The sequence below is a fragment of the Schistocerca serialis genome, chromosome 7 (assembly GCF_023864345.2).
Source record: "Schistocerca serialis cubense isolate TAMUIC-IGC-003099 chromosome 7, iqSchSeri2.2, whole genome shotgun sequence".
Lineage (NCBI taxonomy): Eukaryota > Metazoa > Arthropoda > Insecta > Orthoptera > Acrididae > Schistocerca > Schistocerca serialis.
In genome coordinates, this window is record NC_064644.1 from 422,390,849 (window position 1) to 422,416,865 (window position 26,017).

The 26,017-nt window shown below is 39.5% G+C and overlaps 1 protein-coding gene across 2 annotated transcripts in view; it reads right to left on the reverse strand.

Moving 5' to 3' along the window:
• The window catches only part of LOC126412126 (E3 ubiquitin-protein ligase TRIM33-like), a 129,747-nt gene that overhangs the window by 35,958 nt on the left and 67,772 nt on the right, over positions 1-26,017 (reverse strand). For both annotated transcript variants that reach the window (XM_050081567.1, XM_050081566.1), the window contains exons 11-13: positions 23,338-23,506; positions 15,425-15,557; positions 9,716-9,905 (exon numbers count right to left, since the gene is read on the reverse strand). In XM_050081567.1, the coding sequence (XP_049937524.1) occupies positions 9,716-9,905; positions 15,425-15,557; positions 23,338-23,506 (492 nt within the window). The remainder of the gene's footprint in view (positions 1-9,715; positions 9,906-15,424; positions 15,558-23,337; positions 23,507-26,017) is intronic.

The window sequence follows — 26,017 nt, forward strand, 5'->3', positions numbered from 1 at the left end:
ACAGTAATTCTCTGTACAACACATTTCGACTTCATGCGAAAAATGAGTGTGCATCAAAGTGTAACAATTACTCACTTAACTTTCTGAGATACTGGTAATAACAGTTCTACCACAAAAAATTTACAACTTCTACTCTGTTCCCAGCATTTTTGAATTGCAATTCCCATCTGTGGGACTACATTGCTGGGCACTGCTCATTTTGTGAACTGCTTAATTGTTTTGTGTTATTTTACACAGAAAATGTTTATGGTAAGTCAAGCTGAGGGCTTTTGAGATTTGGTGCAGTACAGAAATTTCATGACAAAGTAACATATAAACACTTCTGGCCTCTAGCCAGACTATAACCAGGTTAGATCACATACAAATAGTATTTCAGAACTACTCTCATTATTCTGTTGGCTAAGGCACATAATGTGAATGTTCACAGAGTTGCCAAACACTTTCTGAAATGTTTCAGAGACTAACTACATCACGAACAGAAACAATGTGTTTCGTATCCTTGGTGAGCAGCTTTGTCATCCTCCTGCAATTTTTTTTTTGACACTAGCAGACGTGTGTCATGTTTATGTCAGAGATGACAAAAGTTACAAAATGAGCTATACTTGATAACATACAATAGCCACGATATGCAATGAGAGCATCCAGTTAACAGACATTCATACATGATGGGAAGTGGTGCCAAACTGATCATAATGGGACACACACAGTTCCTCACCCCCGCCACCTACCCACTATCAATCACCCTCCACCATGGGAGAGGGCAGACTGCTCCCTGAGGCCACAAGACTAGCTATATAAAATTGATACAGATGTTGAATATTTAAGGATGTTCTCAAAGTGAGCTAAAATATTTATGTTTCAATTAATTCATGTTCTGTAGAGAACATCTACTTTGGTTGTGATACGCACCAGTCAATTTTTGTGTTGTTCACCGTACTTCTCTCAGCATATGATATCGTTACAGCAGAACACACAATTTATAAAAAGAGGACCCGTCTACAAAATGCCTCAATGGACAATTATACGCTATGGAAAGAAAAAAAGAACAAAACCTTGCACACACTTAAAAATTAAAAAGGAAAGCAGACAACAATAGCATAAACCAGGTCTTTCCTAATTTAGATTTAAGAAGAATAACTGAGATCAAAAATCAGATAGAACTGTACAATGTAATTAGATGGATTAAAAAATCTATTCACCAAGCAGCGGCAAAACAGACACATAAAACACAGTTATAATTATTCTTTTACGTGTGTGTTCTGCTATGGCTTGGTGAGTAGATTTTTTACTGTATCCAATTACATTATAATGTCAAAAATTGATTGTTTACATTGTTAGACAGCAAAACTGTAGGTAATATAACGGGGATAACTTACTGAGAAATCAGGATCAAAGTGACATGCACAAAGGTGGAAGTAATAGATGAGGTACTAACCCCAGAGCAGGTTTGAATTGCTGCATGAAGAAAACATTTGACAAGTTAAGAGAACAATTGTTCTATTCATCACAGAGGGAATCATATTTATATTTTGATAGTAGCTATATTTTTTTTATCTTATTCAACTGAACATTCCTCAGTATGCTCTGTCAGTCATCTGTGCTGTACTACTTCTGATCTCATAATCTGCATTTTACTGAATGATAAGAAACAGAGAGGAATACAAGTTGCTGAATGTTTGCTCCTTACTGTTCACATCTTACCACAGTGTTTTGTCTTCACATTTCCTAAAAATTAAGTGACATCCACATTTTTAGCACCGACACATACAATTCTTTATAACAATTTGATGAGTGTAACACACAAATTGTATAAGTTATAATTTATCAATGGCCATAGTCAGTTTTTGAAAATGCAAGAGCTGAATAATGAGACCTGTACGCACGGGCTCTTCTATCCGTGATGGTACATTGGAGTGTGAGTGTATAGCCCTCCTCTTATTTCCACTCACAATAATTTGACAGAACAAATTATATGGTATAAGTGTTTATTAGAAAAAACTTTACAACGTGCACAGGTAGCACGCCAACTGTGGCTCCTGGCTTAGCTGGGAGACATACACGCCCGTCCGCTACAGAGTCTCAAAGCTATCTGCCTCGGTCGTAACAAGAGTGGCTAATTTTACCTGCGCGCGCAAAGGACCTGGAAGATCCACTTCCACATGTAGGTTGCAAGGTCTCCCGACAGGGAGCAGACTATACTGGACAGTCTGACTTGCCCAGTTTGGAAGCTGCCACTAGATGGCACTTGCAGTTGCAGTCCAAACATACTCCCACTCTAAAATGAGTTCTTTCATTTTTCAAATAATCATAATTTTAACAAACAACAAAACCAAAACAAGGAAACCAATAAAAATATAACTAGACACAATATCAATGCAGATAAAACATGAATACACTAACATTTGGAATGAGAGCAGTTAGTCCACAAGAAACATCCACAGCTTCCTAAGCTGTGCTAGCTTCCTAAGCTAGCCTTCAACAAAGCAATCTCAGTGCCATATTCACTATGTTGAGTTGTGCCAAATGCCCTTTTGGTAGTGTTTTGGCATTCCTGTGGAGTGAGTGGCTCAGTTATCCAGCCTGATTGTTATTAGCAAACCTCAGTGCATAGGCCAGAACTCTGTAAGTTTTCTTGAATGACGAATATTTGCACAGCAGTTCATCATCAAGTTTAATGACTGACACCAAGGATACTTGTGTTCACCTTCTGTCGGGTGCATCTTCTACACTAAGTGGAGTGTAGGTGTTGCAGTCGAGGTTGCGAGGGGTTAGCCATGACAGGCCAGACCACCACTGAACAAGTGAACTCAAAGCAGCTGGATTACTATCACGTGACAAGTGGTCAGCAGGATTATCCTCCATTTTGACACATCATCAATTGGCAACTTAACTCAGTTCCTGGATTTCAGAGACTCTGTTGGCAACAAAAGTTTTCCAATGATCAGGACTAAGCTGCAGCCAATAGAGAACTATTGTGGAGTTCGTCTACAAATGAATGGCGCCACTATCCATGGTGTTTAAGGCATTGGCCACCTTGTGAATGAGTCGAGCAAGAAGCAGAGCAACACGTAATTCCAGTCGTGGAAGAGACTGTTGTTTTACAGGGGCAACCAGAGATTTGGCTGCAGCCAATGAGACCAATGCATTGCTATTGGGAAGAACACATCTGACGTATACACATGCCCCACATGCCACAAGCATCAAAAAAACTATGAATTTCTAATTTAACATACTGGGGGCAAGGAATGATCTTCCTGTTAATCAAAATACCATTTAGGGAAGGCAGTTGCACACAAACAGCACTCCATTCATCAATGAGGTTGGATGGAAGAGTTTCATCCCAATCAAGGCTTAGTTGTGGGGATGTGACGTGGAAAATATGTTTCCTGACTAGGTCTAAGGATATTGCCTATGTGTAAAGACCTTTGTGAGATGTTCAGCATACGGGACACAGGAGCTTCTGTCACTGTAGCCATCTGCAGGTGGCTACGATGTATGGGAGGGATTTTTTGGTGTGGAAGGGATGGCAACTGTTGAGACACAAATACTCCTGGTGGTTGGTAGGTTTAATGTGGATAGAGGTTTGGATGGAGCCCACAAATAGGAGGAAGTCAATGTCCAGCAAGGTGGCATGCTAGATTGAGGAGGACCAAGTGACGTTATTGGGCCATAGGATGTTGAGGTTTGGAGGAATGTGTATAGCATTTTCTGACCCTGGGTATGGATCATGAAAATATCATCAATGAATCTGAACCAGACCAGGGGTTTGAGGTTTTGGGAGACAAGCCAAGTTTCCAAATGGCACATAAACAGGTTGGCAAAGAAGGGTACCATGGGTGCCCATGGCTGTGCCACAGATTTGTTTGTATACCTTACCTTCAATTGAGAAATAGTTGTTTGTTAGGATATAGTTAGTAAGGTGTATGAGGAATGAGGTAGTGAATTTGGAGTCTGAAGGATGTTGGGAGAGGACCTATATCTCTGACGTCGATCTGTTGTAGAATTTTAGAACATGTTTTTTGCTCGAGTATCATGTCGTTTCTGGAAACCCAGAATCTACTCTGTAGGAATCAACATGGATTCCACAAACAGCGATCGTGTGAGACCCAACTTGCTTTATTTGTTCATGAGACCCAGAAAATATTAGATACAGGCTCCCAGGTAGATGCTATTTTCCTTGACTTACGGAAGGCGTTCGATACAGTTCTGCACTGGCGCCTGATAGACAAAGTAAGAGCCTATGGAATATCAGACCAGCTGTGTGGCTGGATTGAAGAGTTTTTAGCAAACAGAACACAGCATGTTGTTATCAATGGAGAGACGTCTACAGACGTTAAGGTAACCTCTGGCGTGCCACAGGGGAGTGTTATGGGACCATTGCTTTTCACAATATATATAAATGACCTAGTAGATAGTGTCGGAAGTTCCATGCGGCTTTTCGCGGATGATGCTGTAGTATACAGAGAAGTTGCAGCATTAGAAAATTGTAGCGAAATGCAGGAAGATCTGCAGCAGATAGGCACGTGGTGCAGAGAGTGGTAACTGACCCTTAACATAGACAAATGTAATGTATTGCGAATACATAGAAAGAAGGATCCTTTATTATATGATTATATGATAGTGGAACAAACACTGCTAGTAGTTACTTCTGTAAAATATCTGGGAGTATGCGTACAGAACGATATGAAGTGGAATGATCATATAAAATTAATTGTTGGTAAGGCGGGTACCAGGTTGAGATTCATTGGGAGAATCCTTAGAAAATGTAGTCCATCAACAAAGGAGGTGGCTTACAAAACACTCGTTTGACCTATACTTAAGTATTGCTCATCAGTGTGGGATCCGTACCAGATCGGGTTGACGGAGGAGATAGAGAAGATCCAAAGAAGAGTGGTGCGTTTCGTCACAGGGTTATTTGGTAAGTGTGATAGTGTTACGGAGATGTTTAGCAAACTCAAGTGGCAGACTCTGCAAGAGAGGCACTCTGCAAGAGAGGCACTCTACATCGTGGTGTAGCTTGCTGTCCACGTTTCGAGAGGGTGCCTTTCTAGATGAGGTATCGAATATATTGCTTCCCCCTACTTATACCTCCCGAGGAGATCACGAATGTAAAATTAGAGGGATTCGAGCGCGCATGGAGGCTTTCCGGCAGTCGTTCTTCCCGCGAACCATGCGCGACTGGAACAGGAAAGGGAGGTAATGACAGTGGCACATAAAGTGCCTTCTGCCACACACCGTTGGGTGGCTTGCGAAGTATAAATGTAGATGTAGATGTAGATTCAGGAAAAATGAGGCAGTGCATACCCACAGAATTATTCTTGTTGCAACAAAGGGAATGACAAAAAAGAACCAATACTGGCGTCAACACAGAACTAAGCAAGTGTTTTTCCCCATTAATTTTGAAAGCATGTTTTATTTTGATTTTTGAGGAATCACTTTATTTTTTACTGCATGCTAATCAGTTTCCTCTCCAAGATGTTTTTTGACAATTTTGTCAACTGTTCTAAGCATGGCTCAACAGAGGAGCTCATGGTGATGCACTTGGTCAGACTTTAAGAATGAAAGGAAAAAAGTCAACGGCAATTCCAAAATATTAAAATGTCACCACCACCCTTTCTGGAATATGATCCGAAATTTGAGGCTTGAAACAATTATATTCAACACACAGAGTAGCACTCCATTATGTACCACATATCAGCTGACATACAAACAAAAGCATTTTCAGTATCATATGCAGACCCCACTCATATTTCAACTCTTCCAGACACTGTCACCAGCCTGTAAACCTCTCCATTCTGCCATTAAAGATATTCTTGAGAAATATTATGAGTCTCAAGTCCATGTTGTTGCTGCCAGACAGAGGATTTTTTCAATGTTTTAGGAAGTTAAATCAAAATTATAAGGAGTGGAGTACTCAATTACAGGGCTTAACTAGGGAGTTTAAATTTCATTGTGAAGATGACTTGTTTAAGAAATCTTATGCATATTCTCTACTTCAGGATATGCTTATCAAGCACTCCCCTGGTAATAAATTAAAGAAGGGCCTGCTTAGCCTAACAAATCCTTCTTTCCAAGACTGCCATTAATTTGGGCATATGAACAATTGCCTATATCTGCTGAAACGTTACAGTGCAAGGATGCTGATGTGTTCACTGTGAGTCAACAACCAGCATTGGCTAACTGACTGATGAGGACTGATCCAAAAAATACAGGGTGAGTACATTATTTGACTGAAATAGGCGGTAAACAAGTTCAGAAATGCTGAACTACTATTTTATTCACACTGTGGTGTAAACCAGAGAAGGAACACTTGTTTCTATCAGGCAACACATTGCAATTATTGTAAAAATACCAGACATAGGGCAGAGGTTTAAAAAACGAAGCACAACTAACAAAAACATCAGATGCTCAAACATACTGCTGTAGTAAACCATAAGAAGGCAAGTGTTGTTCATAATGAACATGTGCAAATTCAAAAACTTCCACAGACAAAGTGTCGTGTGAATGTCATATTTTCTGTCAGTAAAAAGTCATTATCTGAGTTGACAATGTGCTGATCAACTTTCGAATTGACAAACGGTCATCAATTTCAATCATAAATCTAGTCATACTGGAAATTGGGATCGCCAAAGTTAACAGGTTTTCAAAGTTAACCGTTCAGTTACAGCAATCAGCAAATTCCACAGAAAGGACAATTTACAACAGATATTATGTATAGACAATTTACAAAACAAGCTACAATCTTAGTTCTAAATTCAAATGAAGCAACAAATTTGCTAGTCCTGTATCTCATCTATGCTTTGGGCTTCACCATTCATGAAGAAGTAATCAAATTCAAACTGACGTTCTGAATGGGATTTAACACATCTGTTCCAAAAAGGTGATTTTTTTTTTTTTTCGAAAGTAACAAGTAGAACTAAAGGTTACAAGGCACACATGATGATGAAGTCAACTGCAGTGGCAAAATTCTGTGAAGCACGCAACATTTCCTTTCCATTAAACGATAAAGTAAAGCAAAGAAAATGAGGTTATTGAAGCCACAACCATTAGCCAATGGTAAAGTAACAGAACTGCTCATGGTGCATCTCCAGAACTCACTTTATTACTGACTCTTATTCAATTCCCAAGGTGGAAAAAATGATGTCAAAATTAGCTGGTGGTGTGCACTTTGTCAAACTGAATTTACAGAAGCATATTTGCAATCCCTTTGGTTGAAGGCACACAGAGATTTACGACAACAGTCGAAACACATTTTTTAAAAAACTAAGTGATCTAGTACCCATTAAAATGTACAAAAACAGGGGTACCTGATACAGATACAGAACAGGTTGGCTGTGTACTATTTAAATTTAAATGTTCACACAGAGTCACAATGGGCCATAAAAATCAAATCAGACTGCAATGCACTCACACGCTTAGAGGGAGATCACCTACGCTGCCTTCTTTTACTAAATCAGAAGACTTGTATGCAGTCAGCTGTCTGAGGAACCTGCTAATGCTGATGGCAGCCGTCCCACCAGTGCAGCCAGCAATGGTGCCCAGCTGCACACAGCCAGCGAGGAACCGATGGAAGTGGATGCAGTGCTCATACTTCACACAAAAACATAAAAATGTTTAAGACTCAACCGGTCACCACCTCACTGTGGTACTGACTAGGTTTTGCACAGTGCCATGGGAAAATGCCAATGGAGGCATGGTGAGTGCATGCACCGAATTTGCATGCCTCCAAGCATGGAAGCAGGATATTAATGAAGCCATTCAGCTTTGACGGCTTGCCCTCCAGGGAAGATGATGTGTACATTGCTCAAGGGGTACACAGCAGTAACACAGAAGTCCACCACCACACAAAAGCACATCACTTGCCAGCACCTCCTCAGTTCTACACAGCAGCCTCCAAGACTATCTTCTGCTTTCACACCATGTCCGTCAGTGCATCATATCCATCTGCCGATAGGGTTGCCAGCTGCTATGGAGAGCACTGTCAACTGTGGCCTACTCTGCTTCTGCAAAATACGGGTGCACATGGAGATTCTTTTGCCAACACGGACAGAAGTCAATGCACCACTGACACTCGCTCAGTTCTGTCATAACTCCAACAGTTCCTGCAATTAGGCTATGGAGCTTGGTTCTGGCAGTTCCGTTCAGAGGCTAATGCAGTTCCATCTCTTTTATACACAATTGTGAAGTTCTACAGTGATTACAGTTCTCATATAGCAACCACTACTTACAGAGCAATAGGAAATAGTTAACTACAGGTGTTAGATATGGGACCTCAGTGCCATCATCCAACTACTAAAGAAGTTGTGTACATTTATTGCAAATTTTCAATGTTAATAAACTATTGCATCTGCCTATCCAAGGCTTTCAAGATGTCAAGTGAGGAAACGGTTTCCACATGACTGACGTTTTCAGAATTCATCATGGTTGGTGTGGAAGAGATTTTTCTGCTCAAGATATCTCATTATGTTCAAGCTCAAAATATGCTCTAGGATTCTACAACACACAGATGTCAAAGACATTGGATGGTAGTTCTCGGTATTGGCCGCAAAATGAGGAAATCCACTGATATAACCGAGCTTGACAAAGGACAGAGGGGTAAGGTCCTGGCCCTTGAATGAGAATTTCAGAAGCTGTGAAGCTGATTAGTTATTCATGTGCCACTGTTGAGACAATTTACAGTAAGCGGTTGAAGAACAGCAAAACCATGACTAGTTGACTAGATGTTGGATGTGTATGACCCATCATGGAACATGGAGGTCAGAGGGTTGCCCACTCTGTAAAGCAGGATAAGGAATGATCTGCGGGAGATCTGATTACGGATTACACTGCTGGTGCAAGCACAAGCGTTTCAGAACACATTGTTCAGCATATGTTGTTGATCAGGGTGCTTCGCAGCAGACAATCACTATGTGCTCTCATGTTGACCCATAGACACAGTAAATTATGATTGCAGTGGGCATGGGATAATCCAAGGCTGCACTGTGGGTCAATGGAAACCTGTCACCTGGTCAGATAAGTAATGGGGAGAAGTATTATGCTACGGGGGATATTCATGCAGGCTTCCATTGAATCTGCAGTACTAATGGAAGACACTGTGACAGCTGTGGATTAAGTGAACTTTATTACTGATACCTACATCTATTCATGATCAATGTCTTCCCTGATGACAAAGGCATCTTCTAGCATGATAATTTCCATGCCTCAAGACTTGACTCATGCTATAATGGTTTGAGAAATGAGATTGTGGGCTCATATTGATGTCTTGGCCACCAACCTGATCTGAACCCAATGGATGGGAATGCTATAGGGCATCAGCTCCACCCCTCCCCCTCCCCCGCCATCACCCCCCCCCCCCCCCCCGCCACACACACACACACACACACACACACACACACACACACACACACACAGAGAGAGAGAGAGAGAGAGAGAGAGAGAGAGAGAGAGAGAGAGAGAAATGGGCAATAATTCTCTCTCAGGGACTGAGAAAACAGTATAGAGACAGAATGGAAAAATACATAGAAAGGAAGACCAGTACAGCTCCAAAAGTCAAACAATGAATATTTTTTTTATTTGGCCATAGTTTGTAAGTACTAGCAATTAATAACAGCAATTATTATTGTTTTGATAACCGCAGTACACGTAATATTTACTGTACATTTCAGTGACAAAAAGACGGCACTATCATAAACATGGGTACAAGAAAATATCTCACCTCTGGTCCCACAACCTCTCTGAAATGCAAGCTGGGTTCATACTGGCAGTAAAGTTCCAGAAGCATTCTCTCAGCTAGTTTCTGCTCAGATTTCGACAGTTCTCTCCCTCTAGGGTCCAATGAATTCTTCATGTTGCTCAGGTAGTCCCTCAGCTCGGTACACAAAAGACATTGCCATGTTTCACTTTCCCTGAAGACGAAAGATAAATATATCTTATTTTGATTGTTTAACGTACACACAATTTTTCATTGTTTGACTACTACAGCAAAAATTTAAAAAATAATTGAAAGAACACGTCATATGTATTGTGAAATGATTTTTCTAAAGTAAGAACCAAAATAGATCAGAGAAACATCTGATCTGTTTTTGAATGACAGTCGAAATAATGTACAGCAGCTGAGACGTTCTTACATTAGTGATGTAAGGAGACCACTGAGTGAAATTCCACAACACAAATATCTTCTAGTATTCTTTAAAATTATCAGATTTTATGTTAAATGTGTTTCAAATGTTTCCCTTATCTACCATGATTCATACTTTCAGAAAAATTACTTCGCAAAAATTGGATCTCTTTTTTCCTCCCCAAAAGCTTTTTATTGTCAAACTTTGTTAGGATAGCATGAAATTAACATAAATACCAATCTGCATGATGAATTTGACACTGAAAGACCTAAGTCAGAACAAGAACCTCAGGAATAGGCAACATTCCATTAGAACTACTGATAGCCTTGCGAGAGCCAGCCATGACAAAACTCTACCATCTCGTGAGCAAGATGTATGAGACAGGCGACATACCCTTAGACTTCAAGAAGAATATAATAATTCCAATCCCAAATAAAGCAGTGCTGACAGGTGTGAAAATTACCAAACTATCAGTTTAATAAGTCACAGCTGCAAAATACCAACATGAATTCTTTACAGACGAAAGGCAAAACTGGTAGAAGCCGACCTCGGGGAAGACCACTTTGGATTCCAAAGAAATGTTGGAACACGTGAGGCAATACTGACCCTACAACTAATCTTAGATTAAGGAAAGATAAACATGTTTCTAGCATTTGTAGACTTAAAGAAAGCTTTTAACAATGTTGACTGGAATACTCTCTTTCAAACTCTGAAGATAGCAGGGGTCTAATACAGGGAGCGAAAGACTATTTACAATTTGTACAGAAACCAGATGGCAGTTATAAGAGTCGAGGGACATGAAAAGGAAGCAGTGGTTTGGAAGGGAGCGAGACGGGGTTGTAGCCTATCCCCGATGTTATTCAATCTATATACTGAGCAAGCAGTAAAGGAAACAAAAGAAAAATTTGGAGTAGGAATTAAAATCCACGGAGAAGAAATAAAAACTTTGAAGTTTTCCAATGACATTGTAATTCTGTCAGAGACAGCAAAGGCCCTGGAAGCACAGCTGAATGGAATGGACAGTGTCTTGAAAGGAGGATATAAGATGAACATTATCAAAAGCAAAGCAAGGATAGGCCTCAGCTAGAGATGGTGATCTTGTGTGTGAGAGTTGCGTTTACATGATTTGTGTGTGTGTGTGTGTGTGTGTGTGTGTGTGTGTGTGTGTGTGTGTGTGTAGTCTATTCCCAATGAAGGCCTTGTTGGTCGAAAGCAACTTTGTGGCAGTCTTTTTGTTGTAGCTACCTGTGACTCAGCATCTCCGCTATATGTTGAGTAGCAACTATCCTTTTCATAATATTGTTACATTCCATCCTCGACTTTCCATTGTTTGATTTCCTTGTTAGGTATAGAATTACATTTACAGCATGTGTTTTCTCAACTAGACTTGAAAATTGTGGGAAAAAGTTTAGATACTCTAGAAATAACACTTGTTGAGCAGCAGGAGCAGATGGGACACTCCAGATACTTACCACATTTTTCTGTTACGACTAGGGACCGGCAAAATTCGTATTTTGCAATAAATGTGAAATAGATGTGAATTTTGCCTCAAAATGTGAAAGCACAAAATTATTTAATAGACAGTATTTTGTACCAAATTGTATCCATATGAAGTATTTTATCAGAGATAGTTTGAAATAGCTTTATTTTCTGCATATAAATATCGAAAATATAACCAATTTTCAGTTACTGGTATTTTAAATCATCTGGCGAACCCAATTTGGAAATATAATGCGCATAAGAACTTGTTTTCAAAATAGAAAGTGTACAAACGCAACGATGAATCAATGCGCACAATGATCTGGTGTCATTCCAATTGTGGACGGTTGAATGGTCTATTGAAGATAATATCACATAATGTGATGTAGCAGAACTCAATTGTGGCACCTAGCATTTTAAAACAAAGAAACTGTACGTTTGTTTGTTAGCCAAAGCTCAAAAGATGATACGTTGTGGAAACTTTTACTGTATCAAATTAGGTGGCGGATGTTTTGAACTGTGGTCGCATCAAATGGCCCTAGACATTGGGTCTGAACTACATCGTTAGCAATACACTGCTAACCTCAACAAACAATTGCCCATTGCTGTCTCCGAATGTCTTGTGTCGTGCACTGCTTGTGGTTTTCTTTTCTTATTTTGAAAAATGTGAAGCGACTAATCCTGGTCTATAACATATTTCGATTACCACCCTCACAACACTAGAAGAGATTGGTGATATCTGTAACAATGTATCAATCCTGCTAAAGGGAAGCGGGGCTTGTTTCCCTGTACCTCTCCCCTCTCGTCTGATGGTCAAAATTCTGGTTTGTTTACACTTGTGGCTATCTGCTGCTATAGCCAATAATGTCTGCACTCTGTGCTATAGCAACTGGAAAAAGAAATTTGTAACATGTTTCGACTGTGGCAAAATCCTTTACCTAACATAAAAATATAATTACTGTATGTTCAGTTCTACTTAGATGCCAAGTACTTTGTCATTTCAATTTGTAGCATTGTCAAGCATGGGTTGCACAGCTATGAATGCCCACAGAAGGCCTACATTAATAGTCTGCAGATTTTGTAATGATTGAACTTGGCAGGAAAAGACAAGTAATGTCTAGAAACTCCCTAAGATGGCAACACATTCAGATCACCAGCGGGAAAATGCTGCTGCTCTTCAACAGAACAATCATTCCTGAAAGCTTGAATACAGCCAAACCCAGAAAATAAAGGCCATCTCAGAACAAAAAGTTTTGTGCAGAAGCAAACAATCCAGTCAAAAAGGTCCCAGTCGGCACTTTTTGTAAGAGTCAATTTCAAAGAACTAATGCTTTGTTCATCTTCACTAATGTAGCGTGATAACGTTTTATATTAGTGCACTAAAACAAAAAAGACGAAGGATGAAGTAGTATATGTAAGGAGTTCTAAAGACCAAGATGAGTCAGTATCCCTTAGGAACAGATATTAAACTGAAGGAGGACAAATGTTGCAACCATGGTAGACTGATGTTTGAACTATGTGAAGCTTAGATGGGAAAAGAGGAATATGTATTGGTGGAAAGAGAATAGAATGTGTAAGATTTGCTGATGACATGGTATTAGTGGCAGCAAGTGAGCGGACAGGGAATAACATGCTGAAAAATCTGAATGAAGCTTGTGTGGAATATGGGATGCAAATAAACACAGCAAAAACAAAGAGTGTGGCCATCAATACAAGCTGCAGACTGTCCAATATTAAAATAGGACAATCTACCATTAGCCAAGTAAGTGAATTTAAATATCTTGGAAGCACAATAACTGAAGACTTGAGATGTCACCAGGAGGTGAAAACTCGAATTGCCATAGCGAAGGAGGCATTCAACAGAAAGAAGGCTTGGCAAATGTTTTGTCTGGAGTGTGGCACTATATGGGGCAGAAACATGGATGCTGAGACGAGAGGATGAAAAAAAGGTTAGAAGCATTTGAGATGTGGATGTGGAGGAGAATGGAGAGAATAAGCTGGATGGAAAGAGTGAGTAATGAAAGAGTATTGGAAAGGGTTGGTGAGAGAAGATGTCTGCTGAAGGTTGTAAGAGGAAGGAAAAAGAACAGGTTGGGACATTCATTGGGAAGGGAGTGGTTGCTAACAGATGCTTTGGAAGGATTTGTTTGTGGGAGAAGACAGAGAGGAAGAAGGAGATACAAGATGATAGACAACATACAGGGAAGAGGAAATTACGCAGACCTGAAGAGGATGGCAGAAGACCGGACAGCCTGGAGAACTACCATGTGAAAACCTGCCTTTTGGCAGAACATTGATGATGATGATGGTGATGATGATGTGAAGTTCATGTGTCCTATTTCAAGACAATTATTGTAATCATGATAAAAAATGTTTGTTGTAATTGTTGTTCTTCTGCGACTATGTCATGTATTTTATTTCGGGACAAGTATTGTAAGATCATTTTTGAATCTGTAAAGCACAGTATTGTATCTCAGAACAATCGTTGTAATCATACAATAATCTTTAAGTGTAATTGTTATACTGTTGTAACTATGGGCAAAATAAATAAATAAATAATAACCCAAGAAATGTTTCCCTTATCTACCATGATTCATACTTTCAGACAAATTACTTCGCAAAAATTGGATCTCTTTTTTCCTCCCCAAAAGCTTTTTATTGTCAAACTTTGTTAGGACAGCATGAAATTAACATAAATACCAATCTGCATGATGAATTTGACACTGAAAGACCTAAGTCAGAACAAGAACCTCAGGAGTAGACAACATTCCACTCTGAAGGATAATGCCAATTTTTCCAAGGGGAGGGGCGTCACGTCCGCAGCGAAAAATTCAAGTACTAGTAAAAAATTCAAGTACTAGTAAAAAATTCAAGTGCTAGTAAAAAATTCAAGTACTAGTAAAAATATCAAAGTTAACTACATAAAGACAGAGTCTGAGCATAGGAACAGAAGCAGACACAGATAGGACAAATGGCCACATGCTTGAGGTCCTAGGCCATGGACCAGAGAAGACCTGTGCAATAAATAAGGAAACAGATTTAAAGAAGCAAGAGCTAGGCAATAACACAAGGAGCCATGAGACAGATTTCATGAAGGGAATCCATAGATGACAATGGGATAAAAACTTCACTTAGCCTCTGAAAGATATCTGAAGAATAACACATAGCCAATAATGCTATGTGAAGCCTTTGAAGCTATCTCAAGGACTGGTAGGGTCAAAGAGGAAGGCGAACAAAAAGAGAGGACCACAGCCGAGTCCAGAGCAAAGTTAGAAACATGTAGGCAGATTTGGCCAGGAGATGTACATACTGAGAGAGATGTCAGTAGACAGTACGGGTTAGATGGAGAAGCAGTCATGGACTGAAGCAGACAGTGTGTTCAGCTGAACTTGCTGCAAATAAGATAGCTACAAGGGCTCTGCTGGTCTTAGAATTTATATACAAGAGTTTCAGTAAGTGGACAGAATGGTGATAAAAGTCACTGTCATTGTGTAAGGACATGGCAGCCAACATACAACCACCTCAGCTAGGGAAGTTAGCTTTGTAAATAATATTTGGAAAATAATCTAATGTCACTTATCCACCTCACTATCCCCCAATCCTGTACATGTGGTTCTGAAATTCTAGTCAGACACTCAGGTCCTCCTTCACTTTGATAAAATCGGCTGAATTCAGTTTATCATGAACCCCTGTTGCTCTATCCCTCGTAAAATCCAAGATTGAGACTGAAACACGACAATGGTAAAAAGAACCACAAAAATGCTTTATATTTAAAAATATTTGTTCTTTTTGTTTTTATACATAGCATCACAAAAAATAACTCTTACGCAGGAATTGCTTTGAGATGAGGAATGTGGCAGTTAACGTGGAAGACCTTTGGACATTTGTCACAGCATACTAGCTCACCACCATCCATACACACAGCACACCAATCTTCATTTGGATCATCCTTCTGTGGTTCTGCAAAGAAAAAAAAATTAGTACAACCAAACTGGAACTATGTCATGAAATAATATCACATCTTGTCTCAAATAGGATGCAAACACATTAATAGTACAGTTCAACAGCTGTTACTGACTGCACCTCATTTCAAACTGTCCTCATCTACGTACTTCAAGAAGCTGCAGAAAATTATCATGGAGCTGCTTTCTACGAGGGATCATTCATGGAAGTTCTTGATTCTTTCATATAAAAAATGTTGACTGTTTAAAGCTTTTCAGTACAATGTACACACCGAGCACTATTTTTCGTATCATAATTTCATCTCCACTAACATTTATAATTAATACACTATTTTTCAACAGCCTGATTATAACCAATTTTTATGGTACCCATAAGACCTTGATGTGTATGACTATTCATTACAGCCAAATCACCTTACACCAACACATTCAATGAGCTTGCTGAACACATTATAATCACTGCACTACTGATATGAGTTGTATCAAAAATGTGCCCTCACCTTCAACTGGGGGAAAAAGAAAGAAAGGAAAGAAAGAAAGAAAAAAAAACACATGTTGCACAAAGTGTCATTCTTACTTGTAGAGCCCTACTTGGGCCACTCCATCTTTACCGGATTTCATACTGTATTTGACCCATACATCAGGGAAATTTTATCCTGAAGCTTTTAGCACACACAAAAAGGTGTTTCTAATATTTAAATCTGAAGAGTACATCTGCAGTTGATGTAATATTTTTAGCTGCTATGAGATGTTTTCCAGAAACACCACAACAGAATACTGTTCCGTGCATACACGACTCATGATCTGAGTTTCTATATATTTTAGTGATATGCATAACTTGCTATTCACATTTTCCTTGCAGCAAACATCACACACATAAGGCGTTAACTTATTATTCCTGTGTGCCTACTTAATCACTGCAGTATTCATCAACCAGAAATGTTTTGAAGTTTACAACACACCCCTAAGGTATCTGCAATCTGAACTCACTGAGCAGTCAAATAAAACTGTCGACAAGATGAAACATGTGGAAGAGATGAACATATTTGTCCCATTTGAGAAATATAGAGGCATCCTACAACAAAGACGTGATTTATGTTGTTCCTAAATTATCTGATTTAGTCGAGGAGAATTTGATCCTGCTGAAAGTATGCACACACTGAGTCTATAGTCAATGAGATCTGTGATGCAGTGCATTAACTGCTACAACTAAAATACTTTATCACCAAGTGTGTTGTGGAGTGACAACTGATGATTAAACAACATAGAGAGTTGAAACTCACATGTGTTATTTGTAAATGATGCCCTATTTAGCCAGTTTCTATCAAGCAAAGCACCTGAGTGTAACACAGGCTGTCTCAAAACTATCACTGCAATTTGCATTCACAGTCATCCCATCAAAACATTTAATAACTGTAAACACTAACATCCTTATAAGATATGTATTTTGCTCCCTAAGTTTTTAAGCTGTTCTTGGAGTAAACAACACATGCAAATAAAATCTACATCAGCTAATAGGAAATTTTTTTATTACAAAAGGAAACAGAAATATATGAATATTATAATGTCGTAATAGGTTACCTGAAAAATTGTTAATTAAACCAACAACTATGTTCTGAAGAACAATTAAAGCACCAATCAAAATAACTAATCAAAATATCTAATTAAGTATAACATTAGAATAGACTAGAGAGAATAGATACAACTGACTGATGAAATCCTCCCAATCACCACCTACACCACATGCACCATCTATCCCATGAGAGGCAGGAGTATATGTGAAATCAGTCATGTGATCCACAAGCTAAGCTAAGCCACAGTGCTGCATTCTATATTGGCACGACAATCAACAAGCTGTCTGTCGGCATGACCAACCACCGACAAACTGTGGAAAAGACACAGCTGGCCACATAGTTGCTGCGCAATCTGCCCAATACAATGTTCTTCCTTTTAAAAACTGCTTCACAGCCTGTGCCAGCTGGAATCTTCATATCAACACCAACTTTCCAGAATTGCACAGGTGGGAACTCTCCCTGCTGTATATCCTATGCTCCTGTAACCCACCTCACCTAAACCTTCATTAGTCATTGTCCTACATCCACCTATCTCCTTCCCTGTTCCTACTCCAGCATCACACAGCCCTCTATTCCGCCAATGCATATATGAATATATGAATTTTCCTTCTCTCCTTTTCCACTGGCCCCCCCCCCCCTCCCCCTGCCTAATCTTGTGACTGCACCTAGCTGCCCCATCCTCTCTCCAACTTGTCCCTGTACGCTCCCACAAGCAGTAATTTACCATCCCCCCACCTCTACCCAGCTATCCCTCTCCCTCCCCACCCTAGCATCTTTCTAACCCCCAGCATCCAGATTGCTTCCCCCAGCATGCGCTACTGCTCGCAGTCTGGCCTCAGCAGACATAGACTGTGGTCATATGCGTGTGAGTTACACTTGTGTGTGTGTGTGTGTGTGTGTGTGTGTGTGTGTGTGTGTGTGTGTGTGCGCGCACGCACGCTCTGTCTAATTCCAATGCAGGCCTTTTTCACCAAAAGCTTACTTGTTTGGCAGTCTTTCTGTTGTGTCTATCTGCGATTGAGCATCTCTGCTATATGGTGAGTAGCAATTTATCCTTTTCATAATACTCTCATTATTCCGTCATGAATTTTCCATTGTTTGATGAAATTTGTGTGTTTGATAACTTATAGGTATGTGAATAACATTAAAAAAGGAAGCTTGGTAATAAATGTGTAAATAATATAATTTTCCCAATTGTCAGAAGCATATTTCTTTTTTTTTCTCTTTTAACTACAGTTGAACATATTGCTTAAAAAGATGCTATTAGTTATGAGAAACTTAGCCATGGCCTTGTTGAATGGGCAGTTTTAGATAGTGCACACTGTAATGCCCTAAAACTACATTAACTTATATTAATACAATTAATACCCAGTCTGGCTGCGCAAAGGTAGCATTAAGTACAGGGTGGCACAGATAAAAGTACCCCATGTAAGTACAAAGGAAATACAGTGAAATTACAGAAACCAAGAGCTGAACTGGACTAACCATTTATTTACAGTGAAAAATACATTTACTGAAGACACTGAAAGTGACCTCCTGCCACATCAATACATAGCTATGCACGCCTAAGCATCTACATATATACTCCGCTAGCCAACAAGCGGTGTGTGGCGGAGGGCACTATTTGTGCCAAAGTCATACACCCCCCCCCCCCCCCCCCCGTTCCACTCGCAGATTGCGCAAGGGAAAAATATGACTGTCTGAACGTCTCAGTATGAGCTCTAAGCTCTAAGTTCAATTATCTTTGAATGGTGATCAAGGTGTAATCTGAAAGTTGGTGGTAATAATATATGCTCTACATCCTCAGCAAAGATCAGATTTTGGAATTTAGTGAGCAGCCCCTTCTGTTTAGTGTGTCATCTATCTGCAAGTGTGTCCCACTTCAAACTTTCTATGAGACTTGTAACACTCTCGCGATGTCTAAAAGTACCAGTCACAAATCTTGACACTCTTCTTTGGACCTTCTCAATCTTGAATCAGACCCAACCAGTAAGGGTTCCAGACAGATGAACAATACTCTAAGACTGGACAAACTAGAGTATTGTAAGCAATTTCCTTTGTTGAAGGTCTGCATCGCTTCAGGATTCTACCAATAAACCACAATCTACAGTTCGCCTTGCCTGTTACTTGTGTAATCTGATCATTCCATTTGAGATCATTTCGAGTAGTTACACCCAGATACTTGATGGATGTTACCGCTTCCAAAGACTGGGCATTTATTTTGTACTTGTACATTAACAGGGATTTTCGCTTTGTTATACGCAGTAGGGTACACTTACCAATATTGAGAGATAACTGCCAGTCATTACATCACGCATTTATTTTCTGCAAATCCTCATTGATTTGTTAACAACTTTGTGTGATACTACTTTCCTGTACACTACAGCATCATCGGCAAACAGTCTAATGCCGCAGTCAATACCATCAACCAGACTGATTATGTAAATCTTAAAACGCAGCAGACCTATTACAATGCCCTGGGGCACACCTGATGTTACACTTGTTTCTGTTGAAGTCTCCGCATTCAGGATGACATACTGCTCTCTGTCTGTCAGAAAAATTTCTATCCAACCGCATAGTCATCAGGCAGACCGTAAGCGCGCACTTTTTGGAGCAAGTGACAGTGGGGAACTGAGTTGAACAGCTTTTGAAAGTCGAGGAATATGGCATCAACCCGGGAGCCAGTACCTAGAGTCTGTTGTATATCATGCACAAAGAGGGCCAGCTGTGTCTTGCATGATCGCTGTTTCCTAAAACGGTGCTGGTTTCTGCAGATGAGCTTTTCAGAGTCTAGAAAGTTCATTATGTCTGAACACAAAATATGTTCCATAATTCTACAATAAATTGATGTCCGTGAAATTGGCCAGTAATTATGTGCATCCAATTTTCTACCCTTTTTATAGATTGCTATGACCTAGGCCTTCTTCCAGTCATGTGGAACTTTCCGCTGTTCCAATGATCTCCGATAGATGATGGATAAGAATGGTGCTATATTTGTAGCATAGTCAACATAAAATCTTACAGGGATACCGTCTGGGCCAGATGCCTTCCTGGCGTCTAAGAATCTTAACGGTTTTACAATCTCAGATGCACTAAACACTATGTCAGCCATCTTTGAATTTGTTCGATAATTGAAAGCATATTCAGATACACCTGGCAAAAAGTTTGGATATCAATGGGGGCAACTTCACAGTCGATGTCTTTCAGTTCCTGTATTGTGTGTGGATTTAGGCTCTTCAAGTGTCCCCATAGGGAAAAATCACATGATGTTAGATATGGTGACCGGGGTGGCCATAAATGTTTGCTGACAGTTCATTCTTCAGTGAAGAAATCATGGATTCGTTCCAAGGATACCTAAAACGTGTAGCATGTTGACCCTTCTTGCTGGAAGAAGCAGTACCATCTTTCATATTCAGTGATTAGGAAACAAACTGTATCAAAAATTTCCATATATGCAGCTGTGTTGAAGGTAATGTCAAAAAATAATGGTCCAATGATGTGAATTCCTGTTAGACCACACCAAATGCTGATTTTTTTAATCATGGATTGGTTGCTGACGCACACTGTTAGGGTTCTCCATTGCCCAGTATCTCACGTTCTGTGAATTCCCGTGACCGGCAAAATGAAACCATGCTTCATCATTCACGATGTAAAGGAAAGCGTCTAACAAACCTTCAGTGATGCTATTCAAAAGCCACATGCAGTAATCTACACTTTCCTGACTGTCATCTTCCCATAATTGCTGCACAACAATCACACGATACGGTTTCAAATTAAGACTCTATGTGTACACTTCTTTGGACTCTGAATGTCTTTGGCAAATGTCTGCAGTAACTTCTGGTGTGCGAACTGAAGGAATTCTTTGTCATTTTAAATTTTGCACGGATCAGAGGGTGCGTCAGTTTTTATACAGACTTTTATTGCTCTCTTTGCTGGTAGTCCTCTATCCAGATATTTGACCCCAAAAATTTTGTGAGTTTAATTTATCGAACCTATTTTCACATATGCTTCAACAATTTCAATTCTTTCTTCTATCGAGAAAGTCACTTTGCAGTCTGCAAAGAGAAATGTCTAACTTGACTGATGTAATAAACTGAAATATTGACATAAGAATGCTAATAATCAATTATTACACAAAATTGTGCATTTTCATTGTTGTTTACTGTATTTCAGAAGTCAAAACATTGCATGCACATTTAAAGGGGATGGAGTACTTTTAACTGTGCCATCCTGTATCTACGGCCAGGCAACTTATGTGGCAGGCCACTGCATAGAGTTATGAATAAATTTCAGAGAATGAAGCAATGTAAGCAGCGGATGTCAGGAAAGTTGTCTAGAGAGATGAATGTTGGGTGTTCCATTTTGCATTGGTGTTTGGAGTGACATTTCATGGCAGTAATGGGAGTACTTTGTAATGCAATTTAACATCTTTTTAGCCATTGTAAATACTGTATGCGAATTGTGTGTGTGTGTGTGTGTGTGTGTGTGTGTGTGTGTGGAAAAAAATAAGAAAAAGCCACATATGACATATATGTTTAGCTTGTCTTACAGCACTTCTCTTGTGAAGCTTAGAACACACAGTGTTGCATTGTTGGGACTCTGTCACAATTCTTTGTCATGGACTCTTTATGGCAGACTTCTTTGCCTTGTCATGCAAAGGATCACGCCCACATCAAGGTTTGATTCAAGGAAGGCAGAAAGCCAAAAGTTGAGTTATCTGCTGTACTGCTGAAAGAACATCCTGTATGTAACTCAGGCAAAGCTGCTGAAGTAATTTGATGAGGAGGTGGTTATATCTTCGTAAGTAATCAACACTTATTACAATACTTCAAAGCTGAGTAACTCACTGTCCATTGTATGAAGAACTGCAGTGAATTAAGAGTGCAAGCTGTGAGTGTTAATGCGAGGGAAGCAGTAATTAGGTCTGAAATTGACATCGTATTTCTAAATGTGTATCTACACATCATTGTGATGTGAATGCTAGGTTAAAAGGCATAGTGGGAAAAAGTGATCCACCCGAGATTTGACTCCACGACTTTTCAGTTTCCAACGACATGCTCTATTTGCTAGATCAACACACCAGGTGTGAATTTGATCCTGCTTGCTGTGTCCATGAGGGACTGCTCCTCTCTCGAGTTATGGCAGCTGTTCACTAGCTGGCAATGGCATTGTTTTCACAAAATAACTTTAATTCATCACAATTCACACAGTTTTGATGAAATATTTATAAATTATATACAAAGCGTTTCTCTTGATCTATTAGTCAAAACCAGATCAAAATCCCTGCAGCAGTTCCTGACATCAGCCTGTATATACAGACACATGCAAGCGAGAGACTTCAAAACAAAAACACACACACACACACACACACACACACACACACACACACACACACACACACACACACAGAGAGAGAGAGAGAGAGAGAGAGAGAGAGAGAGAGAGAGAGAGAGCGCTACATTGTCATGGTAGCCTAATTGTCCTCATGCGGCAGTCACCCACGACAACATAGTCACAGGTGTGTGCATGTGGATTGCATTAGTCAGCTCTGAAGGAGGCCCCCGTCCAAGCGTTCAGCAACAGACTCAATTTCATTTGTGTGTCTCCCGATCACTAAGGAGGAGTGGTTACCCCCATACCTTCCATTATTTGTACTTTATCCATGAGTACTCAGTATCATATTAAACTTGTAACAGGACGATTAGACAGTCATATAACAGGACAATTAGACAGTCATATGAAATCAGCTACTCCCAAACACATGCATTTTAGCTACAGGCCCACATTCATTGCTGACAATAAGTATTAACTCAAAGCTCTTGAAAACAACACCCAAAGAGTAAATGCTTTAAAAGAGCTGATGCAAATAAAGCTACAAACAAAATAATCTTGCTACAAGTACTCTAAACCATCGAGGACACAAAATTTTTCAGGAAGTCAAGTGTGTGCTAAAAAATATCAAAACAGCAATATTATTACAGAAGTAAATGAAGAATACTGGTGGTTTACAAGCATGAGTTCAGTACAAATAAGCTAAAAGCCTTGGGTAATAATTTTATTTCTTACTCACATTTACAACTTAGTAGCTAATGTCAAGACTGTGTCAAATACAAGTGATTTGAAACTGCTCAATAATTTTTATTATATTTCCTATTTATGAAAAAAAAGAACACATCTGACTTCAAAGTGCTTTTTAATACAAACCTTGCTCAAGACCACCATTTGAAAGTGGCAGCCCAGAGGTTTCATCGAGTCCAGTGGAGCTGTCTACCAGTGGTGCATCATTGGAACCTACTTTCTGTGTCTCGGGCACCACCTCAATACCATTCCGATCGAGCTTTGCTATTGTTGCCATAAGGTCATTAACAGATTCCTTAAAACAAGAAAGATAATGAGTGAAATTTTACACTGAAACATGGTATCACAGAGAATGGCTAGAACATCAAACAAATACTATAATCTAGTTCATAATCAATTTATATAAATCAAACAGCCACCTTTTTTTATACAAAAAATGACAACCTAGGTAACAGCACTACAAGAAACATTATTCAAGTTTCTGCAGAAAATATTCTTCTGTGTATTGTACTACATGAAAATTTCTAGCCATTTATTAAGATACATGAGTGATGTAAAAAAAAAAAACCCTGAACTTTGCTTACAACATCCTTATTGCTCACTGAACTACATTTTAAGCACTGTACCCATCAAAGCAGTCACTTCCACTGGTAACGTTTCTTCCATTTTTGGAAAGCCTCCTGCAATGCACTTTCCGGGATGGCACACAGGTGTTTTGTCACATTGCACACATTGTCCTGAATCTCCTCTGTGGTTTGAAAACAATGAGTTTTTTTTCTTTTTTCCAACATAGTTTTAAGGTTAGGAGACAAGAAAAAGTCTGCTAGGCCTCGGTATGGAGAATAAGGTGGATGGGGTACAACAGACTATCAATGTTTCTCGAGATAGTGCAGACGAGGAGTGATGCTTAAGCTGAGGCAACTCAGGCCTGTTCCTCTGCACAGCATCCCTCAAACACATTAAAATTCTTTTGTGTACTTCCTTGTTTACTATCTGACCAGGCAGTACAAACTCATAATGGAAATTAACTTTGCATTAAAAAAAAAGGAACACAATCAACTGACCAAAATCATCTTGAACTTTGTCCAAGCCATGCATACTTTTTGCAAAAAAAGGAGACTCTTTGTTCACCCACTGTAAGCAATTGAATCTGCCAACTGAGGCACTATTTCAAAAGTTTGGTCTTTTTCTGAATGCTCCTCGTGTATTCACAATTCCCGACGTTTTGTAACCCATTAACTTGATTTAACCCTACAAAATGAAGCAACAGGGGTTTGTAGGAGATGAACATGTAGTCGAAGGAATTGGTCAGCCTTTATCTTTCCACTGATGCATTAAACTGTGCTTGAGCACACACTGAAACGTGCACAAATGCAATGCTGTGCCTGAAATACATCTTTGTACATACTGCTAACAGTATGTAGTGTGTTGCCCAGGAAAGATCCACCGTTCACTACTGTATGTTTGTTTAGCAAAAACTGGATCTCAATGAGAAATCACCAACAATGCCAACTCTGATTTGACTGAGAATCTCTGCTGATACAAAGTTTGACCATCTGGTCACACCTTTGGAAGCCTAAACATAAGTGGTTCACGTAAGTTATGAGAGATACCATATTTACTCGAATCTAAGCTGCACTCGAATCTAAGCCGCACCTGAAAAATGAGACTTGAAAAAAAAAAAATGAAAAAAAAATTTCCCGAATCTAAGCCGCACCTGAAATTTGAGACTCAAAATTCAAGGGGAAAGAAAAGTTTTAGGCCACACCTCCAAATTGAAACCAAGTTGGTCCATTGTAATATGGGACACAATTTAGGTCGAATGAATGACGATACAGCTACAGTAGTTTGGTTCCAGTCGTAAGCTTAGCAGTTAAGTTTTACCAGGTAGCCATTGCTATGTGTCAGGCGCTCCGTCCGTATTTATACGGGTACTCTTCCTTTTTCACGTGCTGTCTGGTTTGAATCGATTGCTTATTTTGCTTTGACCTGATAAGTGCCGTTTTCTTTGTTACAGGTGTTTACGTCACTCTAAGCTGAAAATGCATTACTGTACTGTGCCATGCATTGTTTGTCGCATTCTGATAGTGCGTGTTTACGGCCTGTCGCCGCTTGCGGCCTGGCTTGCTTTTGTGCATGCTACCGTCGCTTACAATTTAAAAAAAAAAAAAGGAGAGAGGAATCGTCTCATTAGCGAAACAAAGGCAAGAGACTGCTATTTGTTGTTACTTACACTGCTGCTTTCTTTGATAATGATCAACAAGAACCAAATAATACACTGCGTAAGATAGAACATGTTCTGAACGAGAGTTAGGTGAAAATTTTTCTCCGTTTGAAAATCTTCGCGGCCGCTTCTTTAGTACATCAAATTCTGCACAGAAATTAGAGTCACCTTAGATTTAAAAATCTAGTCAGTTGCCATGCTTCATTTCTGACTGTATCATTATTAGGCATAAGAATAATACGAATATAAACATGACATGATATGTATATTCTTCCGCGTTTGCTGTTGTCTCCTCTAGTTTCGTAGTTTATTAGGCAGACAGGATTTAAATGAGATAGCAGCAAACACGAGAGAATACATGGCAAAATGCTTATATTCGTATTATTCTTATGGTGAAGAGAATACTGCATGTGATTCACAATTCATCAGGTTCCTATTAGCAACCATCTCTTCTCACAGGTAGGAAAAAATTCAGAACGTAGAGTTGGCCATATTGACAAACATCCCAAACAGTCTTGCCAGTCGGAATTTCGTAGTACATTGAAATTCTGCTACATTCGAAGATGAACAACACGGAATTTG